Genomic DNA, 23,179 nt, shown 5'->3' with positions numbered 1-23,179 from the left:
ATTATTCTGCATTTCCTGTAAAAAAGCTAGAAGGGTGTTATGCTGACCTGGGAAGTGCACTTTCTGTAGGCCAGAAGATTAATTTGTCTCTCTGCAGTGTTAGTTAAGTGTTACACATGGTGTGTTATGTGAAAGTGGAAGTTTCAGCATCCTTTGTGGGTTTGTTCTTTCTCACAGGTATATAGAAGCGATGGTGCACTGTGCCAGCTCACGACATCCAGCAGCCATTGTTGATGATCTTCATTGCAAAGTTCTTCGAGATGCTGTACAGAATAGTAAAACAAGCTTCTCAGAAAATGTAAGAAGGGGAACAAGAAAATTATCCAAAGCTTTGGAACAATGCTGTTTTCTATGCTGTTTTACATAGAAAAAGATTTAATTGAATTCAGTATTTTGAGGTACAGGACTTAACTAGTACATGAATTAGAAATACATTTAATATTTTTCTTGATGTACATTTTCACAGTCAATTATTACAAACTGTTGTTCAATGACTGGAAAATTCTTTACTTTTGGTTCTGAAGTTTATTTTCCCTTTGGAGGATCTAGTCAGTAGCAACAACAATTTGCCTAAGGTCATGTTCTCTTCTTAGAAATTAGTATTACTGACGTTCTTATGTATTGCATAATATCATAATACCTAATTGATTATTTAGAGCAGTCAGGAAGGGAGTCTGTGCAATAGAAGAAAGCTGATATAAAGCTGTGAAAGTCTGTGCTTTTCCTTGCAGTTCATCTGATAACTTATAAAATTAATTTAGCTTGAAAATAGTTGTACGGTATCTCTGCAAAGTTAAGAATTCTTCCTGTCTAACATAATGACTAAGCTAATATTTTTTTAATTAGAGTTTATTTGACTTTGCAGTATAACTGACACTTATTTTCTTCATGACCATTTTTTCAGTTTAACTGATACATGTAAAATTCAAACCATTGCTACCCCATGGGATCTAAACATAACATAAGCGCTGCACTCCTTGTTCTAGAAATCATGGCATTGTGCATTAAATGAAGTCAGAATCTCTTCGTATTTCAGTGCTGATAAACTATTCTGAAGTTCTTTAGCATAGGAGCTTTGACTTTCAATGAGAATGAATTATTAAGTGGTAAAACCTTTTTTCCCTTTCAAGTTATCTTCTAAGCAGGATATTAGAGGAACAAAAATAGATGCTACTACTACAGGAACAACAAACCAGGGACCAGCACAGACAAATCTCTCACTTAAGCAAGATAATGTGACAATTAAAGGCCTTCAGGCCAACGTTACTGTACCAAAGGTAAGAACTTTTCAGTGACTTTATTTAGTAGATGTATACCTCATAAATTACCCTTATTTTTGAGTCCCTGTCAGTTCCTAAAAAGTGTAAGTGAAACTACGTATTTTTGATAGGTAATCAATGTTTTGAATAGAGTAGACTGTTTTGGAGATGCCTAATCTTGTTATGTAGGTGTGGAAAGACATCAGTGATGTCTTTTATCTTTAAGAGCTTCATTATATTCAAGAGAAGTATAAGACCACTTATCTTGCTTATAAAATAAGATTGTATCAGAAGTTTGTGACGTAACATGTTTTCTGTGATTCACGATTCTGTGATTCTGTTTTTCTAAATTTATTTACTCTTTGGTGAAATTTTCCATTCAGGTGAACCTGTGTTTACTGCAAGCATCTGTTGATGAATCTCCAGGGGTTTCTTCTGGCAAAACTGTGACTCATGTTTCATTAGTCGCTTTGTGCTTTGATCGAATTGCTACACAAGTTCGTATGAATAGGTAAGATTAAAATGTCACTATTTGTTGCTTTTTTAATCTTTTAATTTAAACTTAAAGTGCTGCCAGGTCTTTTGAAACGTGGCTTGCAGTTCCGAAGGGAAATATTTAAAAAATATGTCGTGAGAGAGTTAAACAACAAAATGTGTCTTCCATATGTTATAAATTAACATCTAATGTCTAATTAAAAGTGCAATTTCTTTGAGAAGTGGAGGAACCCATCTGTAATCATTTTGGAACTTAAGTTTTAACTCTTTCTCAATTTTGTCATACAGAATAAAGTTAATTTTTTTAATCAAAGTGTAATTGTCTTATGGCCTTACAAAGAATTTCTAATATGCTATGCCAGTGGGACTTGAAATTTAAAACGCAAATAATCCATTGAACCATATCTGTCAGATATTTGCTTTATAGTCTTTTCTCCTCTATATTCAAAGGGGTATAGTTGAGGAGTCTTCAAACAATGCAGAGATTGGGAGGAATTCTGTCACATTTGATCGTTACATCCAAGCCAGTAAAATGCAGCCCCAGTCTTCTGGCTCACTGAGATCCAATGCTGGAGCAGAAAAAGGAAAAGAAATTGCTGCTAAACTGAATATTCATCGTGTTCATGGACAGCTTAGAGGGCTTGATACAACGGGTAAACATTATTGTTTTTCAGTTGTGGAAATAACATTTTTTTATAGAGGCAAGTAGTGATAGTTTGCCTTCATCTCATTTTTTGTCAACACAAATGAAAAGACACTTGAACCTAGAAATTTTGCAGGTAATCTTAAAAGAATTTTGGGATGGGTTACTCTGACTTGTATTCAGTTATTTTACTGAGAGACTTATTTCAGTGTGGGCAGAGTGAAAGCTATGAAGATGGATTTCTAAGCAGTTTGTGTAGTTACATGGTAAAGATGGACATATGCTTGTAAAATTTAATGCCTAGACTTTTCCTTGCAGCTCATCTTTCCTTTTCAGCTGCCCTTTTTTTGTCACTTGATACTGGGAATGAATTACGCTTATCAGTTTCCTTAGTACTTTGTAGCTCTTTCAAGATATAAAATGCTTGTTGTACTGTCAATTTCAGCTTTACAGGTGGTAGATTTTTAACCATATCTATAAAATAGGAAATGAGATCTACCTGATTGTGTTCATTCTTGTTTGTGTTCAGGTAGTTCCTTCTAGAGATTATGAATTCAGTTCAGTTGCTATAACCTCTGACCCTAGAGGAAGTTAATTAGCTAGTTTTGCTTCGTACCATGAAAGAATCTCTAGGACATGAGAATGGAGATACTCTCTAACATAAGGATGATTAAAGATCACTCAACAAAAAAAGCCTGGGTTAAGACTAGTGAGCAAATAATGGAGGAAAACAAAATCAGTAGAAGAATATTAAAATGATGAGCTCAAATTAATTTAGTTATAGATGAAATTTTGGCAGTAGTGTTCTGTGGTAGGTGTGCTGCATATAATCAAGAAGACCAGATAATTCTTTATTCTAACTGGCAAACCTCATCTTCTATTTAAAAGGTTTGAGAAATGTCTTTCTAGGGAACTTAGCATTTCACGTATGCTATGAAAGTGATTGCTGTTATCAGTCGTAGGCAGAGAGTTCTGTGAGTGGAATAAAAATTGACTTAGTATGGTTCTTTTCCCCAGATATTGGGCATTTAACTCTGTGTGAGAGGCAATATGAAGCAGTTACAAAATTATTTAAAATGTTCCTTTAGAAATGTCACTCGAAGAAAGGATTTATATTTAGGCTGTGTCCTAATATCAAAGGAATCAAGGTGGCATTGTCCCCTCCAGGATCTTAGACAGCAAGTCTGTGTTCCCTTAGGAACCAGTGAGACTTGGTGCTTTTCATTGTCTTCCTATAGACATAGTCATGCTTCCAACCTAGAAACAGTCTTTAAATTAAAATCAGAAATTTCTTTTTAAATATCTGTAGAGTACACTAGAGTTAATGCCCCCATACATTTCTGCTCACACATGTCTTATACAGGAGCACTGTCAGTACTGCAATCACATTTTGCTGTAAAACTTCAGGTGCTTAGTAGGATTTTTTTTGACAAAATAATTTGTGGCTGATTGCCGCTTCTAGATAAAAATCTCAAGAGCTTGTTTGTATGCATATCTTTGGAGCCATGACTATAAAAATAATTAAGAGAGGAGTTATGTTAGGATTGGGAATGTCTTGAAAGTTGAACTTGGTGTTACTCACTCCTTGCTTTTACACACTTAGGAATTACACCGCCCAAATAAACATTCTAGGAGAAAGATATTTAGACTTGAAGAACAATACATCTTCTTAAAAATTGCTTGTAGTTGGATTTTTTAAATCTTTTTTCCATTTGATTTGAGTTATAATAAACAAGCAGCACTTCCAAAAAATGTAAACTTGATTGCTATTTGAAGATGTAAGGTTTTTCTTTTATTTAGTAATTGGTGCTAAACATATTTGTTTCCAGATATCGGGACTTGTGCAATAACAGCAATTCCTTTTGGGAAATCAAAAGTTCTTTTTACTTTGGAAGAGTTGGATGAGTTTACTTTTGTGGATGAAACAGACCAGCAAGCTGTTCCCGATGTAACTCGAATTGGTCCTAGTCAAGAGAAGTGGGGTTGGATAATGTTCGAATGTGGAATTGAAAACTTAACTATAAAAGGTAACACTATTGTGTGCTTCATATTCTTTGTTTTATGAAACTTGTAACAGTTGTGCTGCTGGGTCTTCTGGTTGAGGAATTACAGATTAAAATTGCTGAATATAGGTAATGCTAAATAATACAGCTATTGTACATAAATCACGTAACACTGTAGATTCTATAACAAATACATTTTTAGTCTTGTTTAATCAGAATCATATATTTCTACTATTAAATACGGTATGGGATGTAACAATAGAAGTATATGCATGGCAAATATTTAGAGTTTTGGTGTGTATGCTTTTTTAGGAGGAAGACAGTCTGGTGCAGTATTGTATAATACATTTGGAGTCATGGGTAAATCAAGTGCAACCGAGAGAGGTGGACTGCTTGCATCAAATAACTCTTCAGATTCTCCAACTGGTAGTGGCTATAATACTGATGTGTCTGATGATAACCTTCCTTGTGATAGAATAAGTCCCTCTTCAGATATTAATGGAAACTCAGTTTCAGATGAGCAGGTATGTAAGTAAGTATGTACTTAGATAAGTACAACTGATTTTAGTTTGTACTTCTTTAAGGTGATTATAATTTGTAGTCTAAAACTGAAAATTGATAGATTTGTTGTTGTACCACCTGAATTCAAACTCCCAGCTTGTGCATTAAATTTTAAGCTTTAAGCTACTGTGTTTTAGTAGGGTCTTGGAATAGTTATTGGAGAGCATTAGTTTTATTTTTCTTTGCCTAAATATGAATGCAATGATATGAAACTGCTCATTGCAAACAGTGCACTGTAGGATACGTTACTGCTTTTTAACATTAACTGATTTGGAAAAGACTTTTGACTATGTTTTGTATTTTAAGGACGAAGGGGTTGAATCTGATGATCTGAAAAAGGATATCCCTTTGATGCCTCCTCCACCTGACTCTTGCAGCATGAAGCTAACAATCAAAGAAATTTGGTTTAGCTTTGCAGCCCCCACCAACATACGATCTCCAGCCCATGTATTTTCAAGGTATGACTTTACCTGACTTGAAAGAAAATAGCATAATTTCTTCTTTGGTAAATTACAGTCATATTTAGTAGATTCTGAATGTTACTTCAGTAATTATTGGCGCTTCTCTGGCAAAGATGGCTTTGGAATGTATGTATGTCACAGTAACTCTAGCTTCAGTTTGTAATTGCCATCATGTGTATGGAGGTGTTGATAGAAAATTTTTGGATATTATTTCATTAAAATGAAAAAGAAACATTTACAGTGAGAATGATATTTATGAAGGAGAAGAGGGGAGTAGAGAAGAAGGCTGATTTTGAGTAGGAGAGATGGGAGAGAGGAGAACCGCTTGCTAGTTAAGTTCTCAATCTAGTTCTTAAACAGTGATTTTATTACCGCTGCACTCTTTCTAGGAGTTATTTGTACAGTGTATATGTAAGAACGCTTGAACATTTATAATGTTAGATACTCTATAATAGATACTTAAGCATCTCTAAAGCTTAAAATGAACTTGGTATAAATGTATTTACATGTGCATAGAATAAATACAATATAAAGATATAACAGAGCAAACCTTTGTTGCTATGCAGCAATAAACTAGAAGATGTTTTTTTTTCCTGAGTGTTTTTGCCTCAGTCTTTCAGCACAAATTATTCATGATATGTTATATAACAATTAATTTGGAATTAAATGAATTTTGATCATTTTAAACTATATGATTGCAGTAAAAAGTGCAAATAGGAAACCTGGGGCATAGTGACAGCAGGAGACTGGAATCTTGGATGCGTGTGTAAAACAAAATCTGAATTACGTCCTTACTGCAAGTTGTCATTTTCTGGGTTATAAGTTTACATTCATTGCTTTTTAACGTTGTTCTCTTGCATTTTACTGGTTTGAAAGTAATTCATAATAGTAGTAGAAAGACTTGCTAATTACTGCTGCTGAATGTGAATGCCTCATTTTTTTTTTGTTTAATTTTCCTCCATTAGGCAGCTGAACCTCCTGAGTACTGCAACTCCTGCAGTTGGTGCTTGGCTTGTTCCCATTGATCAAGTAAAATCATCTTTAAATAAACTAGAGACTGAAGGAACCCTGCGAATTTGTGCTGTTATGGGTTGCATTATGACAGAAGCATTAGAGGTAAATGAACTTTATAAAACCAACATGGAAATCAGAACAGTGTAATTCTTTATATATATTCATTTCAAGATCTGATTATTTTCACAGTAAGTTTCATGCTGTGCCTTTTATGATGGTTTACTTGCATGAATTGGTTACAAGAATTTACTGCCTTTGCTTTTCATACAGAATCTATATTCAAGCAGGGGGAACAAAATCAGCTATTACTAGTGATGATGTCTTGTGCTTCTCACAGGAGCACTTCTCCATGTGAAATTGGAGATTCTGTCTCTTGAAAGATGTATAGCTCTGGTACCTGATATAATTTATGAAATTTGAAGGTTTGAATTGTGAGTTATTCAGATTATCTTCTGGGAGAGAAATGTGAACTTTTGTGCCCCTGCAGTGTATGAAATCATTATGCATATTAAATCCCTTCACTAGAAGAAAGGAGAACAAAAAAAACCCAATTCTTGCAAGAAGAGCAAAATAGATGTTTTTGTTGTTGTTGAAAACTAGGATTGGTAAATCTCCTGTGACAAATCAGGTCTTAATGTGATTAGGTAAGGAGAGTTTGTGTTTGTGTAGGCAGTTTTCTGCTGTTGGTTCAATTAGCACCACCTAGTGGGAAGACTTGGAGAGGTAATACCTGCTTAGATCCCATCTTGTTCAAGACTGAGAGCTTAGTGTCAGGCTAGCTTTTATGCTTGTCTCAAAATCAACCTTTGCAGCAGTCCCCTATGTAAACTCCCCTTATGGATTTTGCTTCATGTGTTTTTTCTTTAAGAATAGATGGTTCCTTTGGAAATCTTATCCAGCTATGCATGTCTGTCCTTTAGTCCAGAAGTAACATTGCCTTTTACTTTGTTACTGTATAAATTAACTTCAAATGTTATATTTTTCATATAGCACTTTTAAAATCCTGCTAGATACCCACATATCATGAATTTTATTGTAGAAGTTCAAAATGATATTGTGCTAAAAGTTACCTGAAGTTGTTGTTCACATGCACGTTCTGTTTGCAAGTATATTAATGAAAACCTATTGCATTTTTGTCTAGAATAAAAGCGTGCACTTTCCTCTGAGAAGCAAGTACAACAGGCTCACCAAAGTGGCTCGTTTCTTGCAAGAAAATCCTTCCTGTTTACTGTGTAACATATTGCACCATTACCTGCACCAAGCAAACTACTCAATTATTGAGGATGCAACTATGGTGAGTAACTCTGTAAAATGTAAATAACTCAGCATATTTGTTTAAAATGTACCAATTCTAATGTTTCGAATTAGGCAACTATATATGGAAAGCTAAGAAATTGAGGAATAAAACACAAACTGCTGTATATCCTTATCATTTTCTTTTAGATCTGCTGTTTTTCTGTGTGTGTGACCTGTGTATATGCATTATTTTTTACTTAACTATGTACAAAATCCTAGACAAAAGGGCATATATTTGAAATTGTTAATGGCCTTTTAATCAAATTTCATTTTACTTAAAGATAATGACAAAGTAGTAAAAAATTGCATCTGTGATTTTAAAAAGAAATAAATCTCAATTATTGATGTAAGTGCATGCAGTAATTAGACTATATTTCACATATTCTCTTCAGAACTAGACTTCTTGTCATTTAGAAATGCTTCAGTAATGCAGAGAGCTTAATGATTTTCAAAAGGCTAGAATTGTAGAAACCTTTAAAACTGTAGGATGTAGTCTTTTGGTGGCTTTAGAATGGAAATATCTGAATTGCAATGATAAATAATTGTTTGGACAAATGTGTTGGGCATAAGGAAGAGTGTTTGTCCCTGATTATGTGTTATTTTCATAATCTGTTTACATGCCTGACAGAGTTGAACTGTTTTCCTGATCAGAAATAGCACAATTTGTGACAAGAATAGCACTGTTTGGTTTATTTACTTTGATTTGTTTCTTTTTTTTCGTGCTGTTCAGAGATGCAGTCAAAACAATCCATGTTTTTACCTCATATTTATGTTTTCAAATGACTGCTAATCAACAAAAAACCCCATAGCCTCATTTTTTAATTGTTTCTGCAATCGCTCCAGGGCTGCTCTGATTTTCAGTCCATAGTTTAGAGTTTTATAATTGTTTAAATACTTTTTCATTTCATATTTAATAATCCTGTTTCCTGTTGCTTATCCTTGTCCCATTGGGCTCGATCCTCAGGTCATGTAAATTAACGTGTTTGTTGTGTTTGGTGAGACTGCGGTTTTTGTCTCTTAGTGCTTTGACTTCATATATTTAAATGGAAATTGTGTGCTGCCAGCACACTTCCATTTTATGCCTGTAGGAAAAGGAGCATTTTGTCTTTGAAAGAATAGTTCTGTGATGCTAAGTTGACTTTAAAACACTATGATATCCATTTTTGTTAATTTTTTTTAAGAGTGATGGCCTTCCTGCTTTAGTTACCTTAAAGAAGGGTCTGGTTGCCCTGGCGAGGCAGTGGATGAAGTTCATTGTAGTGACACCAGCCTTCAAAGGTGTCAGCTTACACAGACCAACTCAGCCTGTGAAACTGCATGCAAATGTTTGCCGTGAGCACGAGGATGGGCTTGGATTGGATGGAGGCGGTCTTCAGAGTGACACAAGTGCTGACGGAGCAGAGTTTGAATTTGACGCAGGTATTTTAGTGTTCTTCTCTCTTCCTAAAAGCTCATAGGGACAAATAACTTCCTCTCAAAGCATTTAATGCCTTGAAGATATTATATTCTTTCTTTAGAATCATCAAGCTTCTTTTATAAAATCTTCATTTTGAAACCACTGTTTGTAGTGTTAATATAATATTATAATTGTATCCCATTTGGGGTAAAGCAAAACAGGAAACCTCATGTCTTGTTTCACATGCTTTGTCTTACAGCACAAAATACATCAACTTTATTATTTGTTAGCTTGCAATTACAATTTTGTCATTAAGATTATAATCTTATTCTAAGATTGTAACTCACAATTCTATGAACACTCAGGAACAAATTCAAGTCTACCACCTTCCCTTTATGAAGACATATTTTCATAAATTCTGTTTTATCCATTTTTACTACTTTGTGGTAGATGTCTACTACCAATTTACACCTTGCCAATGTAACAAAAAGTATTCATCTGTCTCTTCAGTTGATTTACAGCTCAGTTAATTAAGAACTACTGGAAGGAAGGGCATAAATATCTGTCATTAGAACAATCTATTTAACTGTCTTGAGTTAACTCAGTTATTTTGTGTCTTTAGCATCTCCATTCAGTTTTACTGTCCTCAGAAATATAATAAGTTAATAGGAGTGCTGTGGAGGATGCTGTCCCCTGTGAGGGCTCTTATAAATGGATTAGGAGAGGGAGATAAGCAGGAGTATTGCAAGCGAGCTCACCTGCACTATAGCACATTTATTTTGGATCTCTACCATGTTGTAGGATGTTGGAAAGACAAAAAGATTTTAATTGTGTTTGATGTTTTCTTATGTGTCTTAGTATTCCCAAGACAACTATGTGTGGGTATGTAACAGAACCAGGAAGTTCACGACTGTTTGTAATTAAGTGTGTAATATTAGATAATCTTTATTCCCTGTAATACATACAATTGAGGAAGTATTGTTTACTTGCTTCCAGCTACTGTCAGCGAGCATACAATGCTCTTGGAAGGAACAGCTAATCGCCCTCCACCTACTAGTGGCTCTTCTGGGCCTGTTACCGGTGCTGAGATCATGAGGAAACTGTCCAAAACTCACACTCACAGTGATTCTGTACTGAAAATAAAGGTAAGCTTACAGCATAGTGCACGGAGGGAAAAAATGGTTTATAGCTGGTCTGTCTAGAATCAATTATGTAGGCTGCAGGTGAGTGAGTACTGGTCTGAAAAAGTAACTGATACATAGAGAAAGTGCTTCTTGTCCTGTAAAAGAGATGTTTGATTAGTTGGTGTCCATTCTATTTCTGTTCTTTGTTGTTTTTCTTGCCAGTGAACTTCAGAACCAAACTTAAAAACATTTGTATTTGTCATTTAAGGCTGCAAATCACTGGCTTTTTAATCTGCTTATAGAAGCAGAAATGTTTCTCGTTATCTCAAATCTAAGGTTGACAAAGCGCTCCAGTAGCTTGCAAAACTGATGTATCATTGTTTTTCTATCCATAGACTGATCAGAAAACTGGAAGATTTTGTTTTCCTTTCTATTTTCTGAACAGGAGGAGTTGTGCATTTTAAGCCATTTGTTGTCTTCCATCTGGGGCTACCCAAAATCAGCAAACCTCTCTAGATGAGAAGTCAGATCAGCAGATAAAGCGCCCCTGTCCCTGCAGTAGGGGGTCAACAAGTCCTTTGACTCACTGCTTCCTGCTATTGGTCTTGCATGTTTTAGGGTTTAGTAGCCCAGATGCTCTGCACATCTGACTGTTCTTCCGATTCTGTTTGGAAGCTGTAAGCAGGAGCCTTCAACTCGTTGCCAAAAGTCCCCAGTTCCCATTCATTATCTTCCCTGAGGATGGACTATGATTATATTAGGAGTGCAAGGAATTTGGTCTTCAAAGACTAAATCCAAATGAGATTTATAGTTGGTGTACTGTTCCTTCTACATATTTGTCTTAGATTAATTATACACATATGCAATTCCATTTGTTATGTCTTGCTTTAAAAATTATTTTTACACCTTATTTTTCAAATGATATAGCAACTTTAAAAGCAACTTAATGCCCAATAACCGTATGGTGTATAACCTGGCCTAAGCAAAATGCTACTTGCCTAAAATATATTTGAGTGACACTTTATATTATTGTGATCCAATCTCATATTCAGAACAAATGCCGCTTCCTTTTTAGAGTTTATGCAATACTTCATTAGTTTATTTATGTTTTATCCACCAGGGTATACATCCGTATCATTCCTTGAGTTACACCAGTGGAGATACAGCTACAGATTCACCAGTGCATGTTGGCCGTTCTGGTATGGCAGTCAAGGAAAGTCCAAGGAAAGAGAGTCTGCTCAGCTATCTTACTGGAAGTTTTCCTAGCTTGCATAATCTTCTGGAAGGAACTCCTCAAAGAAGTACATCTGCAGTTAAAAGTAGTTCTTTAACAAGAACAGGTATGATGTAGCTGACGGGGTTAATGGGGTAGGAAGAGAGGACAGATTTTAGTTTACTGACTTAAGTAGAAAAGGTGATATATTTTTCACTGTGTTTTCTGTTTAAGACCCCACCCTAAAATAAGAATCAGTTTTCAGTTGAGTTCTAGAGATCACTGCAACATGCAAACAACTTCCTAGAAGCAAACAGCAAGTGCTTTAGATTAGGAAAAAAAGGGCAACTAACAATCTAAGATGTTTTCCTTCTATATAGCCTTGCTACTTTCTGAGATACGTACATATGTTGATAGGTATCTTTTTTGAATGAGTCATTTGCAGGTTTTTAGTATTGTTTACAGACTAATTGTCCTTGGAACGTGTGTGCACTGTGTAAGTTTGAATTACATGTACTGAAATTTGTACGTTCTGTGTTATTGTTGAGAGTGCCTTGTTGCAATTCGTATAAAAAGATATATTTGATGATGCATTTTCTCTAAAACTTCTCTCCTTTGCTAACAGAGGATGAGACATTTTACAGAAAAAAAGGTACTTTGGTTTCTTAATGACTACTTTCACCCAATTATGGTAGAAATGAATGAGCAAACAAAAACATCTGTAGTGCAGCATCTATTAATGTCCTAGAATAGTTTCTGTAGTAGTGTGTGTAGTTTGCAAGGCTGCTGCCTGGCACAGAACCCATTGGAATATGCACTGAGAACTAGACTTGCCATTTTGATAGTAGATGTGCTTACTCAGTACTGTGCTCCTGCTTTTTGCTGACATTGATATTTGAAATGTGAAATCTGATTTTTCTGTATAGGAAATACTGTGGCCACAGATATGTTATCTGAACATCCTTTGCTGTCTGAACCATCTTCTGTGAGTTTCTACAACTGGATGTCAAATGCTGTGGGCAACAGAGGGAGTGTAGTACAAGAAAGTCCGGCCACCAAATCTGGCCACAACAGTCTTCCAACAGGTATTGTTAGTAGCAACTGAGTTTAAGATATGACTACAGGTTGACTTCCTGCATTTACTGTTTTTTTCTGAAATATGTCTTAATTTTCATTTTCTGCAGCAATGAATTTGAATATTTTTTTTAATTAACAGCCTTCCAGCCACAACATATTAATTGTAGTTGATAACTTTAAAGTTGTTTCTTGTTTGTTTTTAATATTGAAGAAATTAATCAAGTCTGATCCCCCAGAACATCTTTCTGCTCTACATATTGCTTAACTGGTGTGTCCCTTCTATTAAATGCAATGCGCTTCTCTGCAAAAGGAATTATATGGTAAAAGTATAGCTTTTAATTTTGCTTTCAGATAAAGTTACGTTGTTTTGGTCTTTTTCCTGCTGAAATTGTAAAGATGTGTTCACAAGCTTATGTTCCTGAAATTAGACTTAGCGATTCTGACTCAGATGCAGGTATACCCCAGTCATTCTTCTCTGAAAGCAGATAGCCACAGCTCTTTGGTAAGTGCTGTAATGTTGAGTTCTGAAGAATCAGGCTGAGCATGCATTGGCAGAGCATCTCTGTCTCACAGCAGGCAAGTCCAATACAAACTCAAGGTGCTAGAAATTTTGCATTGCAGAGCATCTTTGACTAAAGGTTAATCCATAAAGATCCATCTAGCAGGTCTTGTATTGACGCTAATAAAACCAGGTGTTTATAGCACACTCAACACTAGATATAAATATCTGTTACTGTGGTTTATCTGTTTCTTTGTATTGTTTTCTTTTTTTTTTTTTTTTGGGATGATACAGGCAAATAGCTTTCTATTGTGGGGTGAGCAGGTGTATTAACTACCCAGTAGAATGCAACACAGGAAGGAGGACAGAAAGGAGGGAAAATGTTTTGCTTTTCAAATTTGAGCTGCACAATATCATACTGTCTCTGAATGCCATTTTTTCAAGGTTATGGACTAGATAAGGAGGCTAACTTCCTATGTTTATAATGTTTTATAAACCTTGGTGAGTTTATAGAGTTAGTCATGTTAAAAAAAAATGCTGTGGTGTTAGTGTTCCAAGGGTATTTATTTTTCAGGTGCTGCACCCAATCTTCCCACCATTCCCTCTGCTTCAGACTTCAACACAGTTCTGTCCAGTGACCAGAACACCCTGGATGGCACACATTCACAGCACAGCACCAGTCAGGATGACATTGCAGGTGTGGAAGAAGGTAACCAGGGATTTCCTGCTGTCCAGCTAGCGGATGCACAGGTAGGGGTGGTTTACTGATTATTTACTTAATAAAATTAAACAGTAATTGAAAATTTATCCTGATTTTCGTATGTGCTTATCTCATGCATCCTGTGCAAGGATAAAAGGCAAATGAAGGTGTAGGGAAATGAGAAGATAGAAATAATCTAGACAATGTGAAGTAAATCAGTGTTCTTTGTTCCATAGGTTGTTTTCAAACCTCTTCTAAGTTACACGGGGATTCAGTCTCAGGATGCAATGCCACTCTGCTACCGGATGTACTTTGGAGAGTATCTCTCATTCTCAGGAACTTTGGACTGCCTCAGAGCAGATATTGTTGATTCAGATACAGCAAAGGACAGAAAAAGCAAGCGAGCTCGAAGGTATTTTGTTAAATATTCGAAAACACATATACTGACTAAATAATGAAAACGAGAAGGGTAGAAGATAGGACTTAGTGTGGGAGAAATCTGAGACACTCTGAATTGGGGTTTTGTAATTCACCCTGCAGTGCGGTTGTTATTTTCTGTGTAAATGCCTACCTATTGGTTATTTTATTTTTTTTTTCCTTTTCTCCTCCATCCCCCTTGAGTGTTCTGGGGGATGTTTGAGAATGTAATAGAAAAATTGCATGCCAAACTAAGTTTTCAATGAATTGAGTGGTTACCATGTTATATGGAAGTCTGTTTCCAATGTTTAATACTATAGTATGAATGCAATACCATGAGAGGAAAGGTTAAATTCATTAAATCAGTTGTACTATTATATGAAAAGTATTTGACTCCATGCTAGTTCTAGAGAGCAATAAAGTGTGACTTGTACTTTTTCTTTCCTAGACAAGGAGCTGTCAACCTTCCTCCTCTTGAATTCAAACCAGCTTTGATGTTGGAAACTTTCAGTATTAGTGCAGTTGTAATGGAGAAATCCATGTGCACACCTCATAACTCTGCCAATGCCCTTTCTTTTCATGACTTGAATAAACGCTATTATAATACTTTTCATTGTAACTTCACGATATCTTGCCAGTCCATAAGCCAGCACGTAGATATGGCACTGGTTCGTCTTATTCATCAGTTCAGTACAATGGTTGATGATATCAAAGCCACACAAACAGACATCAAACTTAGCAGATACACAGCTGGTTCTGCCTCTCCAACGCCTACTTTTAAAACCCGAAAACACAGAGACTTTCGCTCCTCTGATTTTAGCCGAAGCTCTCGAGGAAGTCTTAATGGAGGTAACAGAGTGAACAACGCTAAGAACAAACGAGCCAACAATGAGAACAATAAAAAAGAGTCTAGAAACAAGAATTCTCTGGGCAGGTCGGAAAGAAGAACTTCTAAAGTATCCAGGAAAGGCTCAAAAGATGTGGTTGACATGACTATTCATATGGATGACTCTGACTCTATTACCGTGTCAGAACAGAGTGAACCTTCTGCTGAGTGTTGGCAAAATATGTATAAACTATTGAACTTCTATTCACTCATTTCTGATCCAACTGGGATTTTAGAAAAGTCTTCTGAAACCTTTGGGCCAACAGGTAAATCCGTTTTACTATTGTCCCTATTGTCTTGGATTTAGGGAGCCAGTTTTATTAAAACAGAGTAAATGGGGCTCAGATGATTTGCCTAAAACCATGCAAGACATACTATTCTTAGTTTCAAACACAAGAGTACATCAGATATGCTAAGGATTTCTTCTGAAATATCCTTAAGTAACTCAGTAGTCTTCTTGCAGGTGTTCGGAGCCCAACTGAACCTACTTGCAGAGTGGTGTTTGAGAATGAACAGGATAATGGCAGAGACGTGCAGAGGAAGCGCAGTCTGGTGACTTCAGAGCCGCAGCACGTGACTCTCATAGTCTTTGGGATAGGCATGGTGAATCGAACCCACCTGGAGGCAGATATTGGTGGTCTGACAATGGAATCAGAGCTGAAGAGAATCCATGGCAGTTTCACTTTGAAGGAAAAAATGAAAGGTGTGCTAATCTAAAGTGTACATTGTAATTAATTTCAATAGTGGCTTTACATTGTGTATGTATTTGCATACCTATACCAATGTGTATGTATTTGAAGTATGTTTTATTTATAAATAATGTACTTTGTGACTGAGTGAGGGTGATACAATAGCAGTTTTTAGAAGAACATACTGAATGTTCCTGGGATGATGAGATATTTATAAGGAAGCAAGATTTCCATAAAATGACTTAAGAGAAAAATTCTTTCAGGAGATAAAGCCTCTTTTATTTTCAAAAGTCTTTTTTTTTTTTTTTTTTTTTTTGTCAAGGTTTAAATGTAATATAGTATAATGTGATCACTTAAACTGTAATCTTTTAATGGCGTTGTTGCTTCTACATTTTTGAAACTAGTAGGCTTACCTGGAAGTATTAGATGGAATTATGTGCTATTAAGTGCTGTTTTTTCTTGAAGATGTACTCCATCAAAAGATGACTGAGACATGTGCCACTGCTCACATAGGAGGTGTCAATATCGTCCTGCTGGAGGGAATTACCCCAAATATTCAGTAAGTATCATGCCTGATGATTTAAAATATCTCAATATACATATATATGAAATATTGTGTAGCATCAGTATCAATTGCGTGACATTAGAGGCATGTGACTTATTATGGAGAAAGCCATGACGATGTGATTCTAGGTAGAATCCATGAAGTTACAGTGTCTGATGGTGACTGTGCACCTGTTGCAGAACTCGGCTTGAGTTTGACTCCTGAAGCTAATTGTGTGTTCTCGCTGACTGGAGGCTTTTCTGTGAAAGGCATATCTTTAAGTGAGCTAAGGATTATGATGTACAGATGGTTTCAACCTAGGGCACCCAAACATGCAGGCTTTAGTTGTAGTTCTGTGAACAGAAAGACTCCTCTTTCTTTCTATTTGGAATGACAGGTGTTAGTGAACTGATCGCAATGTAAGTGGGTGACCTTAGTGAAAAATGGTGGGGAACAGATTCACTCTTATAAATAAATAAGTCATACAGTCAGACCTTTCTGCACCAGTTTTATTTGATGTGATGTACTCATGGAATCTTTCTTACATAGTACTTAATGATTCTATTATGCTTCTAATTGTTTTTGGAAACTTGTAGTTCCTATTAAATATACAAGATTTTATATGTAATATTTAACTTACTAATGCTGATTTATCCTATTTGAGGTCTTTATCATTCCTCTAATAGAAACCTTTATGAGCTCCCCTGTTGCATGATTCCTTTGTTATTTTTACCATTAATATCCATTCTCTGCTCTTTATGTAATTGATACAACTGAGAAAAGACAAGAAAGAAAATCACATTCTGTGCATGAACATCTTGACTGACTTTCTCAACATCCACATAATCTTTTTTTTTCCGGGTTCATCGACTCAGGAAATGCATGCATTATTTTTCTTTGTTTCTAGCTGAAATTTGTTGAGTTGCAAAACAACGGTTAATGTACAACTCTTTGTAACGTAGAATACCCTCATGCAGTTTGATTGTTAGCTGAGTAACCCTCAGTATGTGATCTGGTTTTAGAATATTAATCATTTTGTGGAAAAGGAGATAAATAACTTCACTTGAGTTTCTCTGTTTTCTTTTTTCTTTTTTATTTACTTATTCCTGCTTAGTTTGGAAAGTACTATAAAGAACTTAAAATGTGTAGAAATGTACTGATACTCACAGCTAAATTGCACCTGATAAACATATTTCAGAACAGGCGTTCTGATCTGACAGCCATGCAACATTTCTGAAGATGGCTGAGGTTCTTTGTGTCTTTTTCTATGCCATAATCTTACAGAACTTTAATATAGAAATGATGGAAAAAGGGGGAAAACGTTGACTGAATCTTTGGATGAACAAGAAGAAACGAACAAATCCCAAACCTTAAAATTATTTACTTTGAAAGTGAATGTCATATTGTGGGTTACAAATAATTAACTGACTAATTTTGCATGAATGTTTATTCTTTATTTGCTTTGTTTTTGTTTTTCTTGCTTTCTCTTCAATCTTCATCTATAGACTGGAGGATTTTCCTACATCTCCTACAAGCACAGCCAAACAAGAGTTTCTGTATGTCATATTATTATGTTTAATAGTCTTGCAACTAACTGTGTTATATAGCTAACAGCTGCATTTGTTGTGTGTGATTGTGTAGGCAGATGTTGCTTGAATACGTTTCAGTTTAACATCTAATAATGGCTAGGTAAGATTTTAATGTGGCCTGCAAGTATGTGTCCCAAAGGAGCAGTTATTACGTTGTACTGTAATGCTAGAGTGGTTTCACTGATTTGAGTTCTTTAGATTTGCTTCTGTGCTTATTTTAATGAATGAAAATAATGCTGATAAATTCAGGGGAAAGAAAAGATAGATTGTTTTTAACATGGTAAGAAGCTTCTGTGCTTGTCGTGGTGGTACCTGTTGTGATCTGAGTACGATAAGGACCATTGCTTTTTTTGTCTTTATTTACTTCACTGCTGGGTTACTAGCTATGCTGACTAGGCTGTGCTAACAGAGTGTTTACATTAAAACTTTGCTTGTGCATCTCCTACAAATGAAGGTGAACCCTTCCAGGTCTCTTAGTTCCTTGTGTCTGAAAGTAGCTTCTCATTTGGTGGCCTTATGGCCAGTTCTGTAGTGTCATTCAAGACTCAGCTGGGAGAACTGTTATTTTTGGAACTGACAAAAGAACATAGAGTTACTTCTGAATGAGTTACTTGGATGTAACTTAAATGTTAATTAATTATTTTAACAGCATTCAACCAGACCTGTTATAGATGTTTGCTTACATAGTGTAAAAATACAGACATGTAGTGTGCAGTGACTGTTCAGAATAAGTGTATAGCCACCCAGTTGTTCTGAATTCCACTTTGCCATTGAAGTAGACTGTAAGTAGACAGACAATTGACAGTGACATTCATCAGTTACATAAAGTATGCAAATATATGAGCAGAGATTCATTGTTAATCTTGTTCGGTACTTGGGAGGTCCACACTGAGAGTTTTATTTCCAATCTGGTTCTTCCATGAGAACTCTATTTATGTAGTGCTTCAAGTTGTATGAATTAGCGTGTGCTCAGATTTCATTATAAATGCAAAACAGACTTCAGCTCCAACTGGTTTTAATTTTTTTAAGCAAGTCTAAATTAAGATTATAATGTCTATATGGTATGCACCAGGAAGAGATCTTGCAGCTCCCCTTGAGTCCTTGTCCATCAAGCCCTGACACCCTGAGCAGTTTATATAGTAGTATTTTTGCATTATTGAAGGAAGAAAAATATATTCTTGATTGGCCTCATGGTAGTTCAATCAGAAAGCTTAGCAGGTGGAGCTGAGCCGAAAACATGGAAACAACAATGGAGGAATCAGAATCATAGAATGGCTTAGGTTGGAAAGGATCTTAAAGACCCTTTAGTTCTGTTCTCTGTGCCATGTGGAGTCAAATCTGCCCTTTTCTTATGTAGTATGTGTTTGTATAAATGTTTTCTTCCTGAAAATACTTGCAAATTAAGATTGGTTTCCTTCTTCATACTGAGCTTCCGCTCTATAAAATTTTAGTCTGTGACTGCTTTAGGTGTCTTATAGCTCTTTTGTAACTGTGAAAATCTGAAACTTTTTCTGGAAGTAGATAGATAGGCCCACTGTAGATAGGCCCATGGTTGTGTAATAGTGCTCTGGACTTCTTTGTTATAGGCAGAGGGATGATGGTTTTTTTTGTTTCTGCACCTGGGATGCTTTAGGCCAACTGGTGTTCAGCATAATGTGTTAGAACCTCACAGAATAAATGTTACTGAGGGAGTAATTAGTTTTTGCACGTTTTAGCTGATGTGCTGTGATTTCCAAACTCTTTGTCTTTCACTCTGAGGCTGTAATACTCTTTGCTGGCTACATAATAAATTCTAATAACAAAACCCACCAGTAATTCACCTGAAATTAGAAACATAAACGTGTTGTCCCTTGCATCCTTTTTAATAGGAGCTTAGTGATTTCTGTTATGCCAAATTTTCATTCTACAGTCTACAACTGTCATCTTTGTGCATTTCTATTTTTATCTTATATAACCATTGTGAACGATATCCTCATTAACTTAATATTAAAGTTTTGGCTCATACTAATCCAAATTACTAAGCCTATTGAAGACTGTATTAATTGATTAACCCATTTATTGCTTTCTATATATTCATTGCTCACTGACTATTCCTGACCTTTATGGATGCTGAAATCAGATTTCACTAAGTCATCTTATGAAAAGGATGATTCAAGTGTATTCCTGAGAAGGAATTGAAATGGAAGGCTCTTGTTTATGTGTGTGAAAATTTTTCTCTGGATGTGCAGCCTAGTGTGTGTAAATTCAGATGATCTTAGATTACCCAAGAATAACAGTTTACCAGGTATTGGTATTTTTGCAATGCATGCCTTGTGGGTTTCTTAAATGTAGCATAGTTGTCTGTGGCATGTAGTGCATCTGTGTGTGTAAATGAGTGAAAAATTAATGCATATGTAGTTTATAAACAAACATCTGAATAAGAGGAAATTAAGCTAATCCTTAAAATCCATTTTAACATAAAGCTTTAACTATTTTGAAAGACTTGCAAATAAATCCTGTTTCCCTTTCTGTTAGAACTGTAGTGAAATGCAGTATTGCCAAATCCCAAGCCTTGTATAGTGCCCAGAGAGGGCTGAAAACAAACAATGCTGCTGTGGTCAAAGTTGGAGCCATCAGCATCAACATTCCACAGCACCCTGCCACACTGCACAGCATGATGGTGCGCAGTTCTCACCAGCTCTCCAAGCAGATTTCAGATCTCATCAGGCAGCCATCAACTGCGTAAGTGTTTGTCTGGCACATCAGCATGCCACTGACTGAATGCTGTCCGTTTATGGCATGGTGCTACTTTAAGCATGAGAGTGTATTGTGTTAGAATGACAAGAAGTATTTTCTGATCTTCATTGTGTATATAGCTCTCAGCCCACAAAAGAGGATGTTGCGACTCCTTTGCCTTCTGAGAAGACTCCGACAAGTATTAATCAAACACCTGTTGAAACAAATGAATTTCCACAGCTGCCAGAAGGCTTAGAAAAGAAGCCTATAGTTCTTAAATTCAGTGCCATGATAGATGGTATAGCTATTGGAGCAGCACTCTTGCCCTCTCTAAAGGCAGAATATAAGATGGGAAGAATGCGGAGTCATGGAATGACAGGTAAGAATTCTCTGAAACTTTAAATATTACGGCTTTTAGTTTGGTGTTGACAGAAGAAACCAAGAAGTCGGGGTATTTCTGTAGAGTCACAGTGAGAGTTTGACTGTTGCTCTTGCCTTTTTTTCTTTTACTCTGAACTTCAATCAGATAGGGCAATAAAGAGGATTTATGCTTTTAATAGATGATTGTCAAATGCAGAATACAAAAATAGACTAAGGAAATATATACAGTGATAGGTACAGCTTTCTCCCACTATTAAAATCAGTTTATGCTTGATTTATTAAATTTTGATTGCTAAGGCTACTCAGCAATACTATTATAAGACCTCAGTGCTGATGAGCTAGTTTGATCCTCTGCTTCATCAAATAATAGAGGCATCTTCATTTTGTGTAAAAAAGGTAAGATAATTCCAGTTCATGTGGGTGGATACGTATAGCTCTATGGACATACACCTTTCAACAACATTTTAAGATTTTTTTTTAATTCTAAAAGTGTTTTTAAATTTAAGCATAAGTGTGGTTCTTTTTCCTTTTTCCTTTAACAGGTGCCCAGACAAGATTTAATTTTGAGCTTCCAAGTCATAGATTGCGCTTCACTTCAAAAGTCTCTGCCACTGATATGTCAACCATTCCTCCTTCTGCAAGTCTCAACCTTCCTCCTGTGACTATGTCAGGCAAATATATCATGGAAGAGCATGATACTTACTCAGACCAAATATGGAGCATAGATGAACTGCCTGCTAAACAAGGCTATTACCTACAGGGGAACTATTTACGTTGCGTGGCTGAAGTAGGTGCTGAAAACAGTGGACATCTTTGATAACTGTTCTTTTGTATATGTTTGTGAGTCTTCATCTTAGCTTAATTATCTGCTTCCTCCGGAACTCTCAAATTTATGAGTTGATTCAAATGTAACTGTAATTGCATGAAATAGAAACTGAACGTTCTCAGTGTTTGGTTTGATGAGCAGCCAACATATTAAGCAGTCAAAGACACTTAGCTTTGGAAGATTCTGGATATGTTATTTTGTGTAAACAAATAAGGGAGATGTACTTAGAAACTTTCCTTTTGTTTTTCTTTTTTGGAATGAATATTTCTCATCAGTCAAGTAAAAGCATATTACGCTGATTATTCAAGTATAATTTTAAACAGATAGCTTATCCTTCTGTATCATACTTTTTATGCATATTTTTTAAAGTCTAAAAATACATATTTGATTGATCAGCTAGCTGCACAGCTGTAAGGAGCAGCTAAATGCAACTTAAGCAAATCATTTAAAGTTTTATTTGTGCAGTGTTGTACACACAAGTTCTATTTGCATACCAGTTTCCACACTGTTGTTTTTTTTCTATGTCAAGAATGATATGGTTGGTCTTGAAAATATGTATGCCTTAGAGTTAAAAATATATTGTTTGAAAAGCATGCATATGACAACTGTTCTAAAGTTGTGGGTTTTCTTAATTTCTGTAGGTTGGTTCCTTTGAACATAATCTCACAACTGATCTCTTGAATCATTTAGTGTTTGTGCAAAAAGTGTTCATGAAGGAAGTAAATGAAGTCATACAAAAAGTTTCAGGTAAGCAGAAACACTTAAAATGAACATTTATTCAACTTTGTTTGATGGCAGCATTATGTAGTTCTCTGAATTTAATTCCAACACCATCATTTTGTGTCTAACACTGCATAGAAGGAAGCAACACGGTTTGAGTTTCAGGTGAGAACTGAGACTCTGGAAACTCTTGTAGCTGTTCCAGAGACAGGATGTTTTACAGGAAAGCACGATAGTTTTGACATGTTAATCCAAAGCTGCAAACTCACTTGGTGCTCTCTCATTTCAGTGTGCAATGGAAATGTTTGAGTTTATCTGTTTAGGCACAGTCAAAGTTACAAAGCCTTTATTTTCTAACATAAACTAATGGACAAAAGGTTTTTTAGTTTGTAGGCTGAATCAGGATTTGCATAGCATTATATAATAATTCCAATCACTTCTAGCTCTTCCTGTTAGAAACTGCTTTTTACTTATATGGGGCTACTTTGGAGGGAAAAGAATGGACTGGAAGTTTGTTTTACAGATTATTTTTCCTTTGGTAGTTAAAAAAATACACAGTATTTACTGTGGGTATGACACAGTAAATGAGGAGGTTAACAGAAAAGCAAAGAAGTAAAAATCTGTAGAAAAGTTTCGGTGTTCTTTAGGTTAAAATAAGAGTTGGTAGATGG

General features: G+C 35.7%; 1 protein-coding gene across 25 annotated transcripts in view; it reads left to right on the top strand.

Moving 5' to 3' along the window:
• The window catches only part of BLTP1 (bridge-like lipid transfer protein family member 1), a 101,163-nt gene that overhangs the window by 45,975 nt on the left and 32,009 nt on the right, over positions 1-23,179 (top strand). For 20 of the 25 annotated variants that reach the window (XR_014945892.1, XM_015861881.2, XM_085546891.1 and 17 more), the window contains exons 31-53: positions 178-298; positions 1,131-1,277; positions 1,643-1,770; positions 2,205-2,407; positions 4,227-4,424; positions 4,713-4,924; positions 5,268-5,419; positions 6,388-6,538; positions 7,578-7,730; positions 8,914-9,151; positions 10,125-10,273; positions 11,373-11,592; positions 12,392-12,550; positions 13,616-13,791; positions 13,978-14,153; positions 14,607-15,310; positions 15,508-15,747; positions 16,199-16,292; positions 17,783-17,833; positions 20,381-20,587; positions 20,722-20,960; positions 21,505-21,749; positions 22,430-22,535. Coding sequence is in view for 24 of the 25 variants with exons in the window: in XM_015861881.2 (XP_015717367.2) it covers positions 178-298; positions 1,131-1,277; positions 1,643-1,770; positions 2,205-2,407; positions 4,227-4,424; positions 4,713-4,924; positions 5,268-5,419; positions 6,388-6,538; positions 7,578-7,730; positions 8,914-9,151; positions 10,125-10,273; positions 11,373-11,592; positions 12,392-12,550; positions 13,616-13,791; positions 13,978-14,153; positions 14,607-15,310; positions 15,508-15,747; positions 16,199-16,292; positions 17,783-17,833; positions 20,381-20,587; positions 20,722-20,960; positions 21,505-21,749; positions 22,430-22,535 (4,469 nt within the window). In the remaining variant the exon portion in view is untranslated. The remainder of the gene's footprint in view (positions 1-177; positions 299-1,130; positions 1,278-1,642; positions 1,771-2,204; positions 2,408-4,226; positions 4,425-4,712; positions 4,925-5,267; positions 5,420-6,387; positions 6,539-7,577; positions 7,731-8,913; positions 9,152-10,124; positions 10,274-11,372; positions 11,593-12,391; positions 12,551-13,615; positions 13,792-13,977; positions 14,154-14,606; positions 15,311-15,507; positions 15,748-16,198; positions 16,293-17,782; positions 17,834-20,380; positions 20,588-20,721; positions 20,961-21,504; positions 21,750-22,429; positions 22,536-23,179) is intronic. The other 5 variants (XM_085546888.1, XM_085546884.1, XM_015861878.2 and 2 more) reach the window with 3 other exon arrangements.

This window comes from Coturnix japonica, chromosome 4 (genome assembly GCF_054131305.1).
Source record: "Coturnix japonica strain WE chromosome 4, WE-NBRP24, whole genome shotgun sequence".
In the NCBI taxonomy this organism is placed as follows: Eukaryota; Metazoa; Chordata; class Aves; order Galliformes; family Phasianidae; genus Coturnix; species Coturnix japonica.
Note: the sequence above shows the minus strand (reverse complement) of the source record. Positions and strands in the feature narration are given on the sequence as shown.